Source organism: Pocillopora verrucosa, chromosome 9 (genome assembly GCF_036669915.1).
Source record: "Pocillopora verrucosa isolate sample1 chromosome 9, ASM3666991v2, whole genome shotgun sequence".
Lineage (NCBI taxonomy): Eukaryota > Metazoa > Cnidaria > Anthozoa > Scleractinia > Pocilloporidae > Pocillopora > Pocillopora verrucosa.
Window position 1 is genome coordinate 18495937 of NC_089320.1, and position 21799 is coordinate 18517735.

The window sequence follows — 21799 nt, forward strand, 5'->3', positions numbered from 1 at the left end:
ATTTATGACAACTGCGTCCACAGAGGTAAAAATGCGTGATACCTGGGTCCAGTTGTATAAAGGGAGAATAACGCTATCCAGCGGATAAGTGATAGAAAAACGTAGAGCGTTATCCACCGGATATAATTTTATCCAGTGGATAGCGCAATCCAACCTTCGAACAATACCGGGGCCTGGTGTGTAACATTTCCCGGGCACACACTTGATAAAGGATTGCTTCCGTTGAGAAGTGTCCACATCGTTGTCTTTAAAGAACCCCGGCAAACAAGGCCTTCCGCCATCACGACATATGCTAATATTCTTCTTCTTTGTTTGATTCATTTCCTTTATTTCTGACCGGAAACGCTCTATTGCTCTCAGTGAGACAAACCTCCTCACCCTACCCCCCAAACCGGTATTTAAAAACTCTCAACACCGACAATTTATACTAGTAATTTATGGAGTTTCAAGATGGTCGACTGGTAATCGTGGGCGCGCAACGAGTGCAAGTGAGGTCATCGAGGTCGCGGGTTCGAATCACGCTATAGGAGTTATTCTTAATCTGGCTTGGGGGCCGAATAACTTCTCCCCGAGTATGATTTGGAGCTGGCGGACAAGGAGTAACTCTCAAACTGGCTTGGGGGCCGAGTAACTCCTCCCCGTAAAATTTCTTTTTTTCCATTTTTCTCTCCTTCGTATCACCATTTTATAGTCTTTTTCCAGTTTTCTATCTTTTTCTTTCTGAGCAGTTGTCTTTTTGGTACGGTTGTGGTAAGTGCCGGTTTCTTTTTATAATTAAATGTAATATTATGTTATCATTATTTTATTTTAACTTCATTATTTTTTTATTCAAATTTTCCATAGATGGCTCATGCATGTTGAGCGACAGTTGCATAGCAATTGAAACTGGGTAGTTTTGATATCAACCCCAGTCATAAGGCATCGTTTCCCGTCACTAATTATCATGAACCATCAATCGATCTACCGTAATTCACCGCAATGGACATCATTCGCCAACAGTGGGCGTCATTTACTGTCAGCAAGCCTTGTACACCGTCGCTTAGCTTTCGTCATTGTCTCTAACCACCAATTACCGTCAGTTGGCATCCTAAATCAATGAACATCACTCACGGCACATTAGCATCATTTAGTGCAGGTTACCGTCATTATGCTTCATTTGCCGCAGCTTAGCATCATCTATAGTCTATAGGTGCATTCAGTGTCAATAAGCCTCACCCACCACTATTAAGCATCATTGACCATCACCCAGGCGTCATTCACCATCACTAAGCGTCATTTACCGTCACTAAGCGTCATTGACCGTCCACTAAGCGTCATTTACTATCACTAAGCGTCAATCACCGTCACTAAGCATCAATCACCGTCACTAAGCTTCATTCACCGTCACTTATCATCAGTTATTGTTATCAAAAATCATTTCCGTCAGTAAGCGTCATTTACCGTCCCTAAGCGTCATCCGCAGTTACTTAGCGTCATTCACTGTCATCTACCATCATTTATTGTTATCAAACATAATATCCGTCAATAAGCATCATTAACCACCATAAAGCTTTTTATTTACTTTTACGAGACACCATAAGCATTATTTCTCGCGACCAAAAATTACGATGACTTTTAAAAAACATAATTTTCTTTTACAAGGTTATTCACGCGAGACTTCATACTAAGAGACAAACTACCAAAGCACATTTGAAACATTACAAGTTTATTTTCATTAAAGAAAATTAACAACCTGTATTTCTAGCTAAGAAGTACGTCTGGCAAAAAGTTCGAAAATTTCATACAAAATGGAGTCTAATTAGTCTAGGAATGGTAATGTGATTGGTGGAAAAGGCTGAATTACTTTAATTTTAGTAAAGTTCAAGAAAAATAGAAATATTTGTATCTAAGCCTTCTTTCCACCATCATCATCTTGATAAAAGCATTTGACAAAAACACTCTATAACTTAAACTGTATTTAAATATTGAGCTCATCACAAAAGCATCAACATGTTGCTTTCCAGCAAGTCTTGAATTCTTGCACCAAGACTGCCTAAAAATTTTGCTGTATGTTCTGCACGAAATGCTTCCCAAAACCATTTACATGCTTTTTGACTCTAGACTTAAACTAGTCTCATACTAAAAAAAATTTCAAATTCAGTCTAACAATATGTATTGCACTTTGCTATCATAAAAAAAATGCTCCACACACCTGTTACCAAGAAATAAACAAAATAAAGGGAAAAAACAGCAAAGATTGAGACAAGAATCTCAACTGAAGTTGATCAGTGGATGTATTCAAAATTTTATCCTGCAACAGGAAAGAAATCAGAATCACTCATGGATAAATATCTCCTTTGTGAAAAAGGCAGCAAATGTTTCTTTACATAAGGTGTATATTCATCAATTTTCTTAGAAGGGCTAAATTTGAGGAATCCAATATTTTTTAAATAAAAACTGTTAAAAATCTTTCCAGAGATATGCAGCACATGGCCTAAACCTAGGAATACCAGCCAGGCAGATTATGTGAAAATTTAACCCTTTAACTCCCATGAGTGACCAAGACAGAATTTCTCCTTTCAATATCAATACAATACAAAGCAGACAAGTGATCAAAATATCAAGAAATTATCAATCAGGGGATTACAAGTTGATCCAATACCAAATCCTCCAGACTAACATTATAACAACTGTATGCAGACAGTAAGGAGAATTACCAATGAGATCTTGGGAGTTAAAGGGTTAAGCAAATTTCAAGCTGACTTTTCTTTTCCATTGTTCAACTTGGGTTGTAATGACCAAATCATATGCATTTACTGGTTTCACCAGACAATTTTTCAAAAGATTTAAAGTGTACCACTCAATAACTTATGAAGAGATGAGCTTGACTCACATTAATTTTAAAGAAATTGTCACTACATCATTGTGTTCCTGTTTGATCAGGTGGTACAGGCAACTCCCCTGGGGGACCGGCCACACCTTGTTCCCCTTGGGGGCCTCTTTCCCCTTGAGGTCCTTGTTCCCCTTGGGGACCCTGAGGTCCTGGAGGGCCTTGAGCTCCTAAAGCAAAAATGGCAATAGAGTTTAGACTTCATATTCAAACTACCTGCATATGCTCTATGGATGGCTGCATGATCCCTTATAGGGTCCAACATAGGTTTGGCAGGATGTGGGATGAGGCTTAAAAACAAGGTGGGATGTGGGAGATAAGAAATTTTGAGGCAAAATGCAGAATGAAGATAGGAAGGCAAGAATGGGATATGCTCTGTCTAAAGGAGGGATAGGGGATAGGACAGGTTTAGGATGGATCATAATTTAGCTCAAGTTGCAAGTCACATGACCTAAGAGACAAAAAAAAACTATTTACTTGCTTTCCCCAAAAACCGTGTGTAAAAATACATGAAATTCCTATGATTACCTAACATTACATGTTCATTTTTTTCTTGGGTAACATCTGATGCAATTTAATCACAACCTTCACCAGACAAATTAGTCAAAAGCTATGTTGACTCTCTGGTTGGTTCATTTACAACAGAGCAATTTCTATGACAGCAACACCATCAAAATTGCTAGCCTCATCAAATATTAAATAGTAACCTAACTAAAAGTGACCACTTAGTTCAGTCCTCAAGCCTGCCAGTAATAACGCCAAGGAACAACCATTCTTTTAAGCCAGCTAAATATGCTTTGAGAAATTTATTGTATTTCTCCATAAAAAAGAGTACATTATCAGTATTGCAAAGGCTTCAATTTGCCCATCAGTTTAAATAAGGTGGTGAACTAGGGAAACTTGGGTTTAACCAGGTGGGATCAGGATGAAAATGTTCATTGTGGTGGGATGGCAGAATGGAATACAAAGTAGCAGCAGGATGTGGGATTGGAAAAGTCTATTTTGGACCCTCTTACAGCACAGGAAAGTTAGGTATGATTCACACAAGGAACTTGTCATGACCTAGCCTAAATACTGGTAACTTGAACAACAAATATTGTAAGTCTTTCTCATGTCTAAAAGATCATCTTACCAGGTTCTCCATTTAATCCATCCAGTCCCCTCTCTCCTGAAGGCCCTGTAATAAAAAGCAATTATGCAAATGAAAAGAGAAAAAAAAGAAAAAAAAGAGAGATCCAGAAACAAAATTGCAACAAGAAATAACACCAACCAAGGCTTTCCATCTACCAATGATTTGCTGATTAGAAATACAACCTGAGGGTAATGATGGTATGGATGCTTTCGAGAATATTAGCAGTACACCTTACTGGTAAATAATTATGATTGTGACCCTTAAACTCTCAAAAGTGATTAATATGTAACTTGTCTCTATAATATCCATAGATTATCCAGTTCCAATACAATACAATAATATACAATATAATATTTATTTGCCATATACGACATTTACAGATGGAAAAAAAAAAATGAAGAAAATTGATGACAGAAAATAAATGGCGAGAAAACCTGAAAGAAACCACGAGGCTTATAACAAGTCAGGCTTTCTCACTTAAAATAACTAATCTTATATTAGAATTACAATATGTACTTATGGTAATTAACTTTGACCGCGCACACGTACACACACACACACGCACACACATATTAAGTAAGTTAGTTAAGAATTACTGCCTTACAGAAGTATCACAAAGAATTTCTTATCTTGATCTAACACCAAAATTCTTGAAACTAATTAACAAGGAAATGTGTAGCAGTTAGAAGGGAGAATTAACATTCAAATCTTAGGAGTTCAAGGAATAAGGGTCCTAACCACTATCTCATCGCTTGTCACTTCATTATTAATATCCCAACAGTGGTCTCCTTTTCAGGCAGTAACCAGTAACATTTACTGCCTGTAGTACCTCTTATTACTGTTTAAAATTACTTGGAATTCTTGAAAATTCAACAGGTAAAATGATTGCTTTACCAGTTTGAAAATTTATTTTACCTGTCATGCTTAAAATAAGAGAGAACACTACCCAAGTTGCCCACTGCAACAATTGTTCAAACTTGAACAAATGAGAAGGAAAATTGTGGAGTTGCAGCTAGCTAAATTTCCTTTGCAACAGCTCAAAAATAAAGTGGTGAGGGCTTTAAAAGAAACAACAACAGGTATTTCAAACACACCTTGGGGACCCTGTGGCCCTTCTGCACCTGTGTTACCTAACGTAGAAAAGAAAATAGGAAAAAAGAAAAATCAATACTAGACCAAGCCAAAATTTAAGGGTGTATTTGTAAGTACTGCTCATTTTAAAACCCATAATTATGTAATAAGAAGATTATTTACTCTGTATGTTTCTGACATGTTTGTTATTATGATTCATATAAATTCAAATTTCTCATCTTCTAACATAAACTATCTTCAATAGTGTGTGCATACCAATGCAAACAGTGGTAAACTACAAGACACGTTTAAGATGTGGCATGTATAATTTGGGTACTCAGGCTAACAATTACATCACTTTTTCCGCTCTGCAAGTAACATCACTATATATGGTGAAATAAATGCACTTACCCCTCTCCCCTTGTGGACCTGCAGGACCTGCTGGGCCAGTCTGACCAGTTGGACCTTCAATAACATCACAGAGAACATGATATCAACAAGGTACCTCACTAAGTTCTTGCGATTGAGGGGCATTATCAAAACATGCTTGAAAGTAAGGTAAAGAACCTTAATGAGATGGGTCACTTACTCTTAACCTCAGTTAGATTAAAAATACTGCCTTCAGACATTCTATTGCAGAAATTAATGTGAAACAATGATACAAAGAACCAAATCTATTCCATCAACATGATTTTTTCTTGACTAATAGAGCACCGGCAACAAAACATGCCCAAATCTTGTAAAAATAATGAATTCTTCACAGCAAAAGAGAAAAAATGATAGCAATGGAGATTGGTCACAACAATGAACATTGTAATTCATTGGGTCCATGCTTGTGGCAATAAATAAAATACGAGAAAGTGAACCTCAAGTGGATTACATCATACTGCCAAAACAGGCTGTTTCATTAATATACTTACCATCAAAGGACTTACACTAGCTAAAAAACTTATTTAAAAAAATGGAGGAATTGAGTGCTGGTTATGAATCAAGGGCAAATAGATACAGGCCTTTTTTTTTTGCTATAACTGTGATCATGCAGCTATTTTTTTACAATATGTGGTATCTAAAACTAGAATGTTTTTTTCCTTGAAAAATTTGAAGTATAAGCAGAACCAATCTGTGTTATATTCTGAGTCATTAATATCTTCAAAAAGGAACCTTTTAGCAATAGAATTCAGTTTTAACTTTTGCACCTCTCATTTCAAAGACTTTATAAAACAACAAGTATAAGAGGCGACAGAAGACTTTTATTTTTATTATTTAAGGATTTTTTAATTTTTGACAGCTTTTAAATCATAAGTTTAACTAACAGAAAAAAGCAGATAAAATACTTTAAAGTTAATGAGTTTTTAAAATTATTCAAATCTTACAGATTGAGTACCTTTGTCTCCAACATCCCCTTTGGGACCTTTTTCACCCTGGGGTCCCTTTTCACCAGGGGCTCCTGTCTCTCCTTTCTCGCCTGCAAGTCCCCTTGGACCCCTTTCACCTGTTAGACCACGTGCACCTAAAGTATCCCCAAATGTTCCATAGGGAAGGTTTCTATGTGACCATCATTGGCTTTCAAGTAAAATATTTTTGAGCTTTATCTTTTTAATGTTAATTGTTAGGTGCTTCCTAACATGATAGTTACACTCAAGGTTTTATGTCAAAACTCGGCTGTCTGATAGACAGTTAATTTAAGTGGATTATCTATCCTTTATACAGTGGATTATTTATAAAATAAATTCCAATTTATATATGAAAATATTTTAAGAACTTAAGAAGAGCAAGATATTATTCTGTTATATTTTCTAGCAGCTCCCTTATGCAAAAGTAATACATATTTTTCAAAATAACTTTTCAACACTGCTATGTCTACAAAATAGAGAAAAATAGAATAATCTCTTTTTAAAGATTAGCCACCTTTGGAATTTTTTTTTTGTCAAAACATGTCACCAAATATTAGACGACAGAATACCTTGCATCCCTCTATCCCCCTGGGATCCTTCATCCCCCTTGGGTCCAGTATCCCCCTTGAAGCCTTGTTCCCCAGGGTCTCCTTTGTCACCTTTCTCTCCTGGATCCCCTTGGGCACCTTTCTCACCTATTTTGCCTGGGACACCTGTATAAAGTTTCCATTTCCATCAGTCTGGTTCATTAGAGACAAGGCCAAAAAAATGACTTTGAGATAAGCTTAATAGTGTAAAAATAATAATAATAAATAATAAGCAAATCACCAAAACTCTTAGCCCTTTGTTTTAAACCAAAAAATTAACTATTCAAAAGTCTGAAAACTCTTCTAGATATTATGAAGAATATATTAACCTTTAGCTTCCAAGATGTCAAACTCAATTCTCAACTCTGTTCACTATGTTTTGAATTTAGTACCAAGAATTTGGTGTTTGATCAAACCATACTTCAAATTTGACATAATTATGCTTCAAAATATAGGAGAAATCCCTTTAGAATCACTGTAAGCAGTGAAAGAGATACAACAAGTCAACCTACATATGCCTGAAAGGTTTCAGGAAGTCTAGGTATCACAAAAAACTATTTTTCTGCTATGAAATTCTAACCCTGACTTGTATTGTTTTAGAAGGGTATTAGCTTTCATCATATGTTACAAGATGTGTAAAGGAAGAACATTCACTAGCCTCCATAAAGAGTGGTTGATATACAGTTATCAGTCCTATGAATTAAAAGTGTTTAATTTTAGGTTGAAATACTCATGGCAATGAACAACTTAAAATGAATGATCAGATTAGTTACATTTCAGACTGGGAAATTGTATTTATTTGATTTCACTTTCAAAGGGAGATGAGTAAATCAAATTATATCAAATTTAATTTTCTACAGAAAAATTGCTTTCTTAAGGTTGCAAAAAAATTAAGAATTATTTATTAATTCACTTTTTTAAAGTATACTTTACCAGATCAGTAGATAATTCTCATCAGAAAATATCAAGCCAGTCTTACAATAAACTCAAACGTTTACAATTTTTTTTAATCTTAGATTTCGCTACAAATTAATATTCCATTGACATGGTTAAGGAACGGCTGAGTCAATATTTATCACGTTCTGTAAATACATTAAAGAAAATTATTGCAAAAAGTCCTTTTTCAAATAAAAATATTCATATAAAGTTAGTTTAAGTTTCACTGTTTGCTTTATTAATACCATTTTGAGCACAATATGGCATTGATAATCGATAGTTAGGCAGAAAGCTTGCCAGTGCCACGTTGACAATCGTAGAGTTCGTGACACAATGAAGATTGCGTGAACGGTTTTCGAAGGTTTCTTTTAGAGCGCATAATCGCAACTTGTTGATGAAAGTTTTAAATTGACACGTTAGTCATTTGATTGGCTTCTTCTTCTAACTTTGGGGTTGTTATTCGACTTGAAATAAATTCAGTGTCATTTACATTAATTTTAAAGTAAAGCGTTTTTAATGCGTGACATCTCACGGTAATTTTACGGTCAATAAAAGCATCGAAGCCGGTTAGTTCTTCTCGAAACAAAGGATTTCGACTCAAGCTGTGCAGGATCACCATTTCATAAGAAAGCAAGGAATAAAAGTCTCGATCTAATAGTGTAAATTGAAATCCAGTTAAAACTCTGAATTGAGAAATCCATATGATAAAGGAGAGGCTGCTTGCGCAAACAAACGGGCCCACGAAATAAATCACTTACCCGCTTCTCCAGGCATTCCTTGGGGACCAGCCGGTCCTGATTTCAAATAAAAAGGAAATTTTAGTGTCATAATATCACAATAACTACAAAAGCTTCGCATACCTCTCATCGTAAACCACACATTAATTTATCTTCTTAGGAAATAAATGCAAATGTTCCATACCTCGTTCTCCGGTTTTTCCAGGGGGACCATCGCATCCTGCATGAAAATACAATAAAAAAAAAAAAGGATGCAAATTAGGACAGGATCTTTCTAGATTTAACGTAAGTTTTAGAGATTTTTAGACTACAGGGATAAAGTTTCATTTGTCTACATGGCTCCTTAACCTCTAGCGGGCCGACCATTTGTTCGCGTGCACTGCTGTATTAATTCGCTGAAAAAAGTGGATGCCCATATTTTAGGAACACAAAGGGAAATTGCATCTAAGAAATAGTTCGTATGCGTAAAGGAGGGATGTATCGAAATTTACCTTGTAAAGGAATAACTCCGTAGATCATGGCAAAATTCATTGCCATAGATGAAGTGGCGATCACAAATATGAGCAGTTGAAATGCGGAGAAACCTCCCGCACCCTTGGCTGCAGCCTGAGTGTCCTTTGTATCCTTTGGTGCTTTTTTTGCGGGCATAATGCTGAATCAAAATCAGATGATATATGAGGAAATGTTACAAATACAGCACTCACGATGAGGGTAATGCCTGCACGCGCAGACGGCTAAATAGAAGTGGCCGTGTTGAATAATCAATCAAGAAGATTGGGGTCAAAATATCGCAGACTGGTTCTATTCTCCCGCGGTCCAATAGCCTGCGCCTGCTGAAACTTTGCTCACGCAGGGCGGAAGAATCTAAATAGTTCACAGAAGTTTAGTTGTAATCAATATTTAATTTTGGACATACTGACGGTAATTTAAACTTCAATGAAGAGGATTTTGGCTAAGGCGAAAGCTAAGCAAGATGGAGGTGTTACTGTGGAACATGCCCTCGAAAAATACGTGGATCGTCCGACAATTGCATGGAATCTTCTCGAGTCATCTCAAGTTGTAGAAAGGCTAAAGCTAAATGATATACGAAGCCCAAAGCCTCCTGGGCACACAAGATTTGTCTGCATTTCAGATCACACAACAGAACGGATAGAATGGAACATGCTATTCCCGATGGGGATATCTTAATTCACGCAGGAGATTTCCACCATTGTGGAACCCGTGATCAAGTGATCCACTTCAACAGATTTTAGGGACACTCAATCCCTCACAATGTTGTCATCTCTGGTAATCAGCCATTTCGTTTGATCTCAAGAGCTACGATTCTCTGTGGGCAAACTTCACATGGATCAGAGAGGAACCTGAGGAAACTCGGAAGCAACTTACAAACTGCATTTATTTGGAAGACGAGAAATAACTGTGCGTGGATTTCGAATGTATGCTCCCCATGGTGAGATACTGCGGCTTGATTTAAAAGAGGCTAGAGCACATTTCTGGAGAGGCTTGGTATAAACCGTATCTTGAAAAGCTTTTTTAAATTTCAAATACAGGTTTTTGTGACTCAGGTGTCTATCAAGTGTTAACAAAACAAGCTCCTAGATGATAATTCCTAGGACATTAATTACACCAAATTTGTTTGGGGATCAAGCATTACATGGGTCATAACATGCATGAATACATTCAAAGTATTGTCATTAGTTTACATGACACCACATCTGATGTCCTGCTTGGCAGCACAGGGGCAGTATAGGTGTTTACATGTCATTATTACCATCAGAGGAATTTCCTTGGGAGAGAATCAACTGGAGATTGAGAGATCTCTAGGTTTTGGATGTTGCTTACCTTGTTGTATTCTCTAACTCTAAATTCCCTCTTCATTTTCCTTCAACTGGCGATAAGTAAGGTGCAAGCTTTGTTTGCCTTAGATACTTTCTTTAGTTACTACAACAGATTTATATTCTGATACAATTCTAGGTCACCTGAGTTTTGCACTGGCCTTTATGAAGCCTCGTGGTCAGTCAATGCAGGAGACATGGAACAAAATCCCAGATGGCATTGATATCCTTGTGACCCATGGCCCACCCTTAGGTACTGTAGTTTGCTCAAATCCTTAACACCCTACATCATGTGCCTATTCTCTATACTGTTCTCATCACATATTCTCTTGTTTTGATGAGGAAAATTGGTTTGACAATCAAACTTCTTCAGCTTCACTGAATAATAATTTCCTTTATCCTTACAAGCTAATGCTTGATTCAGCAGTGAGACTGTAGAATAAATCGATGCTTGTCACTCTCAGGGTTCAAGGATTAGGCCACTTAAAATTACTCATTATTTGAGTGATATTTAGCAATAGAGCTCCCTTATCACTCTACATTTCTGTGAAGCTCAAAAAACCAAAAGCCAGCGAAGAAAATTGGTGGAATACTATTGTGTCCCAAAGAAAAAGCCACAGTGTGAAGAAAACCATACCACAAAGTTACCATTCCAGTAATTAGTTTTAAGTGTGAAGGTTTTACTTGTGCTTTGAACTGTATTGCACAGTCATCTAATTTTCCCGTAACTAATTGACTTATTATATCAAACAAAGTGTTCACTGTTTTCTCAGCCTCAAAGTGTTACTTTACTCTTTATAGGTCATGGTGATCTTGCAGTTTCAAAGCTAAGAGCTGGATGTCTTAATCTCTACACACAATACAGTCTCGCGTCAAGCCCAAGTATCACATTTTTGGACATATTCATGAAGGTATATAACCATGTAAAACATAACCTCAGTTTGTAATTTGTATGACTCAGTTATTGTAATAGTTGCACTGTACAGTCACTGTGATAAACAGTGTTTCACTGCCTCCATGATTAGAAAAGTTGAATGTGAAGTAAATTCTGTGTTCTAATCAGAACCCGCTGGCAGATGAAAAAGCAAAAAATTTTGAAGTATTTGGTTTATCATATAATAAATCCTTAAAGTTATGGTCTGTTTGGCTTCATTCTGTTAAGGGTTTTTTCATAACCTTGACAAACAAACAACCCAATAAATGGAGTAAGTTTCTAAAGAAACCGTGTTGTTGTATTGGCAGGGTTATTACAAGATAATTTGGTTTTATAAACTGAGGTGACATTAATTAAAATGGCCACTGGTGAGAGTTTCTAAGCTGATGTTTTGAGCATTAGCAGAATAAATGATGTGATAATTGGTAAATTCTGAATACGTCTTTTAACCTAATTTTTTTAATATAATGACATTCAATAATCATTTAGTCACAGATGTAAGATAAACATTTTTCAATTGTACTCCGTAGGATATGGAATAACTACAGATGGAGTTACGACATTTGTAATGCCTCATCAGTAACAATCCAGTACCGCCGTCTCATCCACAATAGTATTTATCTCCCAAACCAAGAAAGCCTTGATCATCTTGATTTAACCTTTGCAGCATTCACTTTCTGTTAGTTTTAACATGGGGTGTATTTGAATCAGACTCTTGCTTTCAGATGCTGTGTGCCCTCCAGTAGTATAACTGGTAATTGTGATGGGTCCCTTCCTTACTGCTGCCATAGCATATTCCTTGGCAGACCTAAATAGCTATGAAACCTCAGTTATTTTTCCCAAATGTACTGACACAAGTATGTATAGTACATGAAAGCAAGACTTTGAAGCAAGTACATCACATGTTACAACAAACAGGCTGTTCCTTCAGATGCACAAAGCCTGTCATGCTTAAGCAAAATGATTTAACTCAATTCCAAGCGAGGGCTCAGAAGTAGCCTATTTTTCTCTTTAACAATTTCTCTTAATTAAAAGTTTTCAAATTGTAAGAAGGATCGTTTTATATATTTAAATAACTTCATTCAGCTGAATACCTAGAATTTGAGAACTGCAGCTTATATTACTTTGAATTCATACATATTTATTCCATATTTTTGAAGTGTATAAAATTTGAAAAAAAACCTAGAGCTGTATGTAAATAATACTCAACTATCACAGCTTACATACTAGAAAAATACTATAGATGGGTCAAAAACTAAAAATTAGTCTACTAAATTTATTCTAAAGGGTCTAACAGAGAACCTTTTTTAATGAGTTATTTGTTTTTTGAACACAATCTTGGTGAGCCAAGTTTAAAGGTCTTAATAAATTTAATACATCTTGTTTTATGGCACATCACTGTCTCTTGAAATCCAAGGTGCTTCTCCCATCTAGCACAGTAAATCTTGTAAAATTTTCAACTATCAAACAATTGTAATTTTAAAAAGAAGCCTAAAGTTGATTGATGTTGCTAGCCATTTTTCATGGCAATTAGATTTTTCAGCATGTCAAAAGTGTTTCCATCTGGTTGTACTGATAATAAGTTACACAGACTTGGTTTGCACTAATAAGAAACCAATTCATCAAGTCCTATTATCATCACTTCCTCCTTGTCTTTCATGTCATTCACTGACAGGTTAACAGTCACTTCACTGAAAAGAGATTCAAGAATATATAGTTTATTTAAAGTACCAGGCCCTGTTGTTCATTGGCAGATAAAGTTATCTAACAGCTATATCAACTATTGGGTGGATAAATGTTAACCAACCATACTGCACGATCCATGATATAGAGTTTATCCAGTAAGATAGCATTATCCACCCTTAAAACAACTTGTGTCAGGCTTACAATTACGGGGTGTATATGTGTGCACTATTTTGTCTTTGAAAAGTGGTACTTTAAAAGTTGAGACATTATAAATGTATTTGCCACACCTACATTATCTTGTATGTCATGAACTTGGCATACTGTTTACACAAGTTTAAAATAAACAATGTTCAGTCTTTAGAACCACTCATTGTTTCCATTTGATAGTCTTTAATGTTAGTAGTGATTGTCATTTTAATTTTTTCAGCATTAATTATCATAACTGTTAGGTACGAGCTCAAAGGGTCCAATTTGTAAGTGCAGATCAAAACATGACCAAAAAATTCTGACACTGTTAGTTCACCTTACTGTAAAATTGAAAAAAAAAACATCAGCAGTTAACAGTGGTGATACCTAGATGATATGATCCCTCAGCAATAATACAAATTTACATTGGTGTGAACTTTGACCCTTCTCATGGAACTAATCTTTTCAGTCTGATACCAAATTGACATTGACCATATATCATGCACTAGTGACAGCATCAGCAACAATATAGTAACAAAAATTAATCCTTTCACATACCTATGAAGCCGAGCGGTTGTAGTATTTATTTTCAGAAAAGGTGCAGAACCATTCTCCTGGAAGTCCTCAATAAGGGCTTCTATTGTGTTTACTGTTCTTGCCCGCAGCTCTTCCATAAGTCAGCTGCTGTAGGTCAGTCCCCCACGATCACTATTATAACGTGAAATTATCTCATTAACCCTGATGGTAGGTTCTGTGTTGCTGATGTTAATTCCCCATTCCTCAGTGAGAAAACAAGAATTTCATGAAGAATGCCACTAATCCTTAGTCAATATGCCGTTAGCCTGACCTTGCTGTTTTAAATTGACAGAATTGGAAAGTGTCGTGATTCAAGGCAAAAGCTTTTGATCAACTAGATTGTACAAATTGTATTCCAACAAATGATATTCCTGTTGTCATTTTCAAATCTTACTTTGAACAGTTTAGTGAGCTAAGTTGCCAAATCAACCACGCTTGAGGGTCATCAGCCGAACCATTTTTTTTTCTTGACCCTTTGGCTACATATTACTGTATTTTGCTTGGACAATAGAATCAGCATATAGAAACTACAGTAGTAACTTATGAAGGGAAAGTGTTTTGATGGGATACATCCTCTTCAGCACTTAATTGTATTGATAAAATTGAACCAACTGTAGCTACCAATGAAAGTAAGACTTTTAGATAAACACAGCAACACTTACCCATCACACAGCCCCGCATGTTTCTCTGTTGCTGATGATGTCACAATACAAACAACCTCCAATTTTAATCTTATTGCCAAAAAAAACATCATTGGGGGCATTTGACGGGCGGATGTTGATATCCTTTGTTAAGAAACAACATACTGTGGAGTCAAATGACTTCTGGCATTAATATCCACATTTCTAAATATTAAAAAACATCTCAGGCATCTCGTCTCAGCCCTTGCCTAAAGTTTTTAAAACTAAGAAACAAAAGATTAAATAGTTCAAACCACCATAAATATTCGCAAAAAAAAATAGCAATCTCCATTTTCAGGTTCAGATGTTCTGTAAACTTCCGTAAAGTTGAAAAAAAGGGGCTAAATGTTTATGACAACAATGATTTCTTCACCCTCAATTGCCTTCATTGTGATGCAGCGCCAGAATATCAAGTTTGTTATTGTTCTAAAGATAGGATGTACTTATTTTCCCTCCCACATCAATAGGTGATCATCTCCAATTCAGCATTTCGTTCTTCTTCATAGTGTATTGCGCAGCAGCTGTGTTATGTATATTACGTCATATCCTGGTTGAGCTGTGATTGCCTCCACAGGTCAGCCCGTGACGCAATGTGCTGTAGGTAGGGTGGTCTTCTAACCAAGGTTGGATGCAAATGTGAATTTTAGCATGACGGTACAACATTAAACAACCCATATTGGAGACAGCCACCCATTTTCCACCCTCGGCCTTTGATTCTGATGGCAAAAAAATTAAGTTTTATTTATATGGTGACACAAATGCAATCTGTGATGAACTATGAATTAATACATATATGTTCATTAATACACTAGGTCCTCTACTTACATTATTAACCAAAGGGGAAATTTTAAGCCCATTCAGTCGATACATTTGTTATAATTAATAACAACTACTATCATAATGGAAATTTAAGAATCCAGATCAAATGAGGTGTACCCCTCAACTGTTTATGCCAAGATTTTGCTAAGATTATCATGAGCTCACTAACCATTTGTAATTATTTTACACATGGTGTTTGAGTGCAATTTAGTGTTCATAAGCACAAGTAAATTTTCAAAGACAGCACATTAATCATGTTGTGACTTTTATGATAATTTAGTAATTTTAAAAAAAAGGCATCACAGAAAGTTAACAGAGATGAAGTTTGAACAGCATGCGTGCTATTTGGTACTTTGCACTCGTGTTACCTGAAAATGGACTTGTTTTCCAGCCAATGAGATACACACAATTTTATCATGTAGATTATCACATGGCTTACCCTGGCCTTTAACTTGCTGTCCTGCAACAACAACCATCCCCACATCTTCAGGGATATTGAAGTAAAGGTATCATTCCTAAATTAAAATGACATTAAAAAAAAAAAAGAAAAAACAAGAGTAGTGAGAACAGAGTATGACTTTGAGCCATAAAACATGGAAAACTGTTTCAGGATATTTCAGTTGTCCAGAGACCGGAGCCTGCTTTTTAACAGGTGTACTTAGAAACCTATCCACACTTAATACCTTATGCATGGCACTTCATGAATACTTTAACTTCTGAGCCTGTTGAAGGTCAGCCATTATCTTCAAGAAGCACTTTTACGAAGGAGGAGCTTATTCAAGAAAAGCACTTTTAATTTTCATATTAAAAATGCATTATTCTTGGTACAGATGACAAATACTAACCCATCAAAGATTGTTTGTGTGGATGTGATTACATCAGTGTAGAAGACAACTTTTCCCAAAACTTTAGTTTTTAAGTATTTCTGGTAGGTGCTCCAGTTAAAAGAAACAGCCTTAGAGTTTTCCTCATGACAGATAACTGGTAATTTCTCCTCTGTGACATTTGGAATATGCATTTCATCACTTGCCACAAAGTGTAGTGAGAGCTGGTTTCCTTTACAGATGCCGTCCTCCAGTGATGATCTTAAAGACTGCATAAGTTTTTGTTTATCCTTTAAATTATAAGAGACAAATAGCATTTAACCATGAATGTTACATGAAATATATCTTAAAATGTTATTATTTGGAGAAAGTTGGGCAAGCATAAGTGGCATGGTAAAGATAGAGATATTTCCATGGCAGATTGAGTAGGAGTTAGGGAATAGGTTTAACTTATAATATCATATTGGTCACATGCTTGATGTCTTCTTGTAATACGAGGTGAAAGTTAGTTAATAGTTTTATTTTCACAATAAGACTTACAGGGCACTCCATTTCCAATTTATTTGATTTTGTCATAGTATGTCAGTGGAAAAGCAAGGGGGCAAATTTTTGACTTACAAGGCAATAATTTTTTTAATCTTATTTCCTTACTTTTCTTTCAAATTTTTATGAAAAGAAGCTTACCAATTCATTTCCAAGAAGGAATAGTGGAGTCAGTTCTGGCACTTTCAGAGGCTTAAAACTCAATTTTAGTAGTTTTAAAATATGCAGCAACATCTTCCTTCTGGCATCACTGGATTCTCTCAAGCTTTTTAAGTTCTGTGTGTCTTGCTCAAGACTGACTAATTTTCCATTATCAGCAAGTGACTCTAAATGAACAAGGCTAAACACAGCATTGCCAGAACCTTCGGAGATCTGAATGATAACTGGTCTCTGTGAAGTTTCTTCTTCTGCAATAATATTCACTCTCTCACCTGTATTTATTGAAAAAAAAAATAAAATCAATCCCTTGTATTTTAAACATAAGGGTTTAAGTTACTCAGAACCGCTCACCTTCAAAATAATAAGGCTGACAAAGTGCAGAGAAATGGAGCTTCACGTCAGAGACTACGTCTTGATTGGTTCTGAAGGATCCAATGAAAGGCTCTTGGTAGTCATCCAAGGGCTTTTTGACAACTTGACACGTAAATGAACTACACAGGCTTAGAATCTGTCCGCGACATTTAAGATACTTCAAAAGCACTTCTTGAACTTTGATGACATTGAGTCACTATTTCCAAGAACCAATAGAGCAGTGTTTTCGACCCATGGATGGGTGGTGAGCTGTTGTTCATAAATTCTGTATATTACATAGCTATGCAGATTTATAACTTGTGACAGTGCCCTCTTAACTTCAGTGAACCTCCTGCCTTCTGTGTCATAAGTTCCAGTATATATAAGGATGTTCGGAGGCTTTGAAGATTTAGTAGTCATAGCTTTGCTAACTGGACTAGTTAACCTTGAAGCTGGGGAATAATGCAGAGAACTTAAATTAGTGAAATACCTTTATGTTTCAATTTAAGAGACCATTTTTAACAAAACCATTGTCATGATCGAGGAAAATATAAAATTGGTTTTCTGATAGAATATTGTAGACGGTATTGTCACGATCCTTTACATGAGATACTGCCGCGTTCATTTTCAAAAATGCTCCTAACCTTTACTATTCTAATATTTCTGTTAACTGAACATTTAAAAACAGTCACACATAACCCTTCGATTCGTTTCAACTGGCTATCAAGAGAGATAGTGCTAGGATCACATGTTTACCTGATGACGATCGAAGGATCGAAATTTCATTTACACCTGCAACCTTCGTACACGACGAAGTCAAATTCAGAATCCTTAATTTTGTTAGGGCAAAACCAGCTAACCAACTAGCACCCAGCATTTTAAGGACGTCCAAAAGAGCGCGTTTCTCACATGACAAAACCACTACAACGTCTAAGGCTTTAGACAGACCAGGGGAATCACCGGTAGGAAATCGCGGGCGCTGTGTGTTGAGTGCTCATCTATGTAACCTTCATCATCTGTCTCGGGGAGTAATAAGGCTAGAAAACGACGGGAAAAAGAAGAAAAGGATACCGCAGGTGCCACCTTCAACCAGGAGTGTGTCAACAAATATATAGTTTTTGTGTATGCAGCTTCTCAAATGATGTTAGAGAGGTATTAAAACTTAAGAGTATTCAACCTTGCCGCAGACGAAATAGAGTTATATGAAGTTTTGTTGGGACGCTTTTATTAGGTCTAATTCGATTTGAAAGACTCGGCAAAGTGATTGGAACCTCAGACTGTTACATTACATTCGATGCTCTATTCGTTTCAATGCACTACCCAATTTCGAAGAAGCTATCATTAAACGTAACAAATAATTCATAGCTATCTTTTCCTCCTCTTCTTTATCTTTACTCGGATTCTCTGAAGCCGCTGATTCCAGGCAGGAATTACAGTTGGGACATATTTGTTCTCTGTAGTCATATCTGATTTGGTCAAGAAAAGAAGTAAATATAGTCAGTTTTTTTCAATATATTGTACCGTTGATAGTCATTGATTGTCATAAAACAGAGTTAATAAGAGTAGGAAGCCATAATTAAAGACACTTAATCTCAAGCCACATTAGGATGCCTAAACTCCAGTTTCTCGAGGGGAGGACCTTCCCTTAGGTCAAGGCTCTCACACCTCATATTCTGAGTCAAATTTTCACAAAAGTGGATTATAATCGCGCCTTAATTTTAGTTGATAAGTGAAGAAAGATTGGTTCACCACAATACAGCCTTATGGAAGCCACCACCGTAGGATTAGAAAATACCGTCGATAACACATTATCAATTCTTACTACAACATGCATTAATCAGAACTCAGCATTTCCTACTTCATTGATTCCATAAAGATAAAAAAACTTATTCAGCCCAGTAGGAACAAGGAGGAAACGACAATAAGCGGAAAGGAAATGAGCCAAGGTGTATTATTTAAAAAGCCACTTACTGTGTAACTGCTGCAGCATCACAATCAGAGTCACCCTCCGCTAGAAAATGACACCCATCTGTTAGAAAAGGAAACTGCAGTCATTTGCGATGTGTACCTTCTGATGAAGGAAACAGATAATTTTAAAGACGATGATTACGAATTATGATGTATGGAGAGAGGATCAGCTCGTCTATTCACTAACCTGAGCTTGTTTCATCGCTATGGTTATTTTGGGGGACGACATGGCATGCCGATGCCTGCAACAACACGAACAGATGAAACTTAAATGACAAACTCTGCCAATAGTTACGCGTGTCGGCACTTTTTTCCTTTTTCATCAATCTTCATTCAAAACTATTTTACCCAGATGAGTTAGGCCCTTCTCGTGTACTGGTATTAAGATTTCATCCAGTCAAAATATCAATTGAAAAAACCGAAAAGAGTGAATCAATTCTCCTGTACCGAGTGAATGCCCTGCTTCAACTCGTATATATTCGACCACCATATTGCTAGGGGAAGAATGTTGTTGGGGGTTCTCTATACTAGGATTCCATTGTCTGAACCTCACTTCCTTCAAAGTGTGGTGTGATTGACGGAGAAAACAGTCATTAGAACCTTTCAAGAAAGGGAGAAATGAGAATGCAAGTTACAAACTTCTTCCAGAGATATATTCTTCTGCTTTCTGAGTGTTTTCTTTGTTATAAAAAGTCTCGAATTTTAAGACTTGCCTCTGAAGAAGAAAGTTCACCATGGAGCCCAAAAGCCCGCGTAAAATCTTGTTGTTGATCGGACAGGATTCTATGCACATTATGTTTAAGTTTTTCAAGTTCTCCGTTTATTCTTTCACGCACAAAGTTATCTGTAAAAACAAAAATAAAATCAATGAAGTGTAAACGCTTCTCAAAAATGGTGAAAATGTTATATTTCTGTCCTTCTGTAATTTCAGGAACCTACAGGACATGCAAAGGACATGCATTAAGGGCCGGCGGGATTGAACCGTCTGTCGTTCAAAAGAAAAGTTAAATGGAAGCGAACATACGAGGTCATACGAAATCCCATCCTCTTGTCTGCTTATATATTTTGTCAATTTGTATTATTCCTGCAATATAGCAATAAAGATACTGGTACTGCTACGAATAACAATAATGATACTAGTATTACTACGAATAATAATAATAATAATAATAACGACGGTGATAATGATAATGATAAATCGGTAATGACGATATTAATCGATAAAGAAATTTATCAAATAATCAGAGAACCTAGCGACAAAGGCAGTAGGTGCTGCTTCAAAAATTAGGAAAGAGTTGGGATTGTTTTGAAGAAGTGAAAAGACAAAATATGCATTTTTAAAGCTATTTGATTAGAAATATTTTACATCTTCTTACCTAGATGTCGGAACACCGCAGCGGCAGCAGCTGAATCATCCGTGGAGCTGGATACTGACATGGCCTCATCTGACATGGGATTCATGTGCCCCACCTTCTGAGTATTTTCAACATCGTCAGCTATTTTCTTATAGCTATTTGAAAATCGAACAAAAATATTGTTGTAATAATGTTACAAGACACAAAAATAACACATCCTAGTGTGCAGGGATCAGTCGTTTAATCTTTTTCCCCCACAACCATTCTGATTTGCAAGGAAAAGAAAGCTAACAATAATAAACATATTTGAGCGATGCAAAACTGACAGGAAAAAACCTTAATGGTCTGTGACAGGTTTATATTTCAAAGCCACTCAGTGTTTGGTCGTCCTACCCTCTTTGCATTTCCTACAACTTCGATCATTCAATTTTTAATCCCTTGAAGATTGTGCACTGGTCAGTGTGAAAACTCCCCAAAAATGTATTTTGTTGTCTGTTCGTCGGAGTTTCAATTTACAACAAGAGCTACATTCCATTTTTTATTGAAAATCAAATTCTGAATCTGAATAATCGTTTTACATTCTTAAATTAGTGTAAAATTGCATTCTCTCGGCAAGCCAGGATGCTTTTAGTTTAGATGTCTACCTACCTTTGGTTGTGATCATCTGTGAATATGGTGCAATAGTTGTTCATCAGTGGAGAGGCTTCATAAATATTCGTCAAGTGATTCGGATCAGCAGCCATCTTTGATAGGTTTCGTTGTTTTTCAGGCTGTGGAACCACTTACTGTCGCATCCTAATAAAAATCAATATTTATAAAAAAGAAGGCCTCTTTTTGACTTGAAGTGAAGTGATTTTTACGCATTTGATAAAAAATAAGCAAATTGAATGATTGTGATTAGCTTGAAGCGCATATAATCTGGGAATATTCTCAAACAGATTTCTCTAGCGCGATCTAAAGAACTCTATTAATTTACCTCTCCTCGAAGAACGAGGAAATTCTCAGTTTCAATCTGTATTTTGTGGAAATTTGGCCATTAATAATGTGAAGTGGTAGTGATGTGTTTTCCCCAAAATGGATTCCTCCAAGATAGTTTTCGATGGCTAAGTAAACTTCAAAACGGCAGCTCAGATGTGTATTTAGTTTTCTGTTGATAC

At 36.2% G+C, this 21799-nt stretch overlaps 4 protein-coding genes across 5 annotated transcripts; 1 reads left to right on the top strand and 3 right to left on the bottom strand.

Moving 5' to 3' along the window:
* Nucleotides 1-1684: 1684 nt before the first annotated feature.
* Nucleotides 1685-9468, bottom strand: LOC131793607 (short-chain collagen C4). 2 transcript variants are annotated; one of them, XM_059111034.2, is made up of 10 exons: nt 9218-9468; nt 8911-8946; nt 8748-8783; nt 7036-7179; nt 6457-6582; nt 5484-5537; nt 5096-5131; nt 4002-4046; nt 2873-3039; nt 1685-2290 (listed from the first exon to the last, which is right to left on the bottom strand). In XM_059111034.2, exons 1-9 carry the CDS (start codon nt 9372-9374, stop codon nt 2900-2902), a joined length of 774 nt encoding a protein of 257 aa, XP_058967017.2. In that variant the 5' UTR covers nt 9375-9468; the 3' UTR covers nt 1685-2290; nt 2873-2899. The 2 variants fall into 2 exon arrangements, with proteins under 2 accessions (XP_058967017.2, XP_058967019.2); XM_059111036.2 differs by lacking the exon at nt 6457-6582.
* A 93-nt stretch (nt 9469-9561) lies between these two features.
* Nucleotides 9562-12098, top strand: LOC131793664 (metallophosphoesterase domain-containing protein 1). The gene is given in 8 exon segments (XM_059111111.2): nt 9562-9858; nt 9861-10019; nt 10022-10132; nt 10135-10176; nt 10701-10814; nt 11363-11407; nt 11410-11472; nt 12026-12098. Coding segments are annotated over 8 exon segments (783 nt in total). The 5' UTR covers nt 9562-9662; the 3' UTR covers nt 12079-12098.
* An 11-nt stretch (nt 12099-12109) lies between these two features.
* Nucleotides 12110-18210, bottom strand: LOC131793734 (biotin--protein ligase). Its single transcript, XM_066172409.1, is given in 12 exon segments — nt 12110-13186; nt 13926-14146; nt 14600-14728; nt 15163-15198; nt 15201-15331; nt 15882-15941; nt 15944-15957; nt 16288-16556; nt 16951-17240; nt 17320-17523; nt 17526-17771; nt 18076-18210. Coding segments are annotated over 12 exon segments (1902 nt in total). The 5' UTR covers nt 18197-18210; the 3' UTR covers nt 12110-13005.
* A 394-nt stretch (nt 18211-18604) lies between these two features.
* On the bottom strand, nt 18605-21767 carry LOC131793565 (uncharacterized). Its single transcript, XM_066172410.1, has 7 exons — nt 21619-21767; nt 21291-21437; nt 20664-20797; nt 20001-20131; nt 19475-19529; nt 19291-19348; nt 18605-18785 (listed from the first exon to the last, which is right to left on the bottom strand). Exons 2-7 carry the CDS (start codon nt 21383-21385, stop codon nt 18605-18607), a joined length of 654 nt encoding a protein of 217 aa, XP_066028507.1. The 5' UTR covers nt 21386-21437; nt 21619-21767.
* Nucleotides 21768-21799: the final 32 nt, after the last annotated feature.

Bases quoted from the DNA above. Each gene is read 5' to 3' on its own strand.
- LOC131793607 (XM_059111034.2), bottom strand. From the start codon at position 9,374: ATGCCCGCAAAAAAAGCACCAAAGGATACAAAGGACACTCAGGCTGCA. The intron at 8,784-8,910 runs GTATGGAACATT...ATTTGAAATCAG, and splicing joins TGGAAAAACCGGAGAACGAG to GACCGGCTGGTCCCCAAGGA. The intron at 6,583-7,035 runs GTATTCTGTCGT...GGGATACTTTAG, and splicing joins GGGGGATAGAGGGATGCAAG to GTGCACGTGGTCTAACAGGT.
- LOC131793565 (XM_066172410.1), bottom strand. From the start codon at position 21,385: ATGGCTGCTGATCCGAATCACTTGACGAATATTTATGAAGCCTCTCCA. The intron at 20,132-20,663 runs GTAAGAAGATGT...TTGTTTTTACAG, and splicing joins TGCGGTGTTCCGACATCTAG to ATAACTTTGTGCGTGAAAGA. The intron at 18,786-19,290 runs GTAAGTGGCTTT...TGACCAAATCAG, and splicing joins GATGCTGCAGCAGTTACACA to ATATGACTACAGAGAACAAA.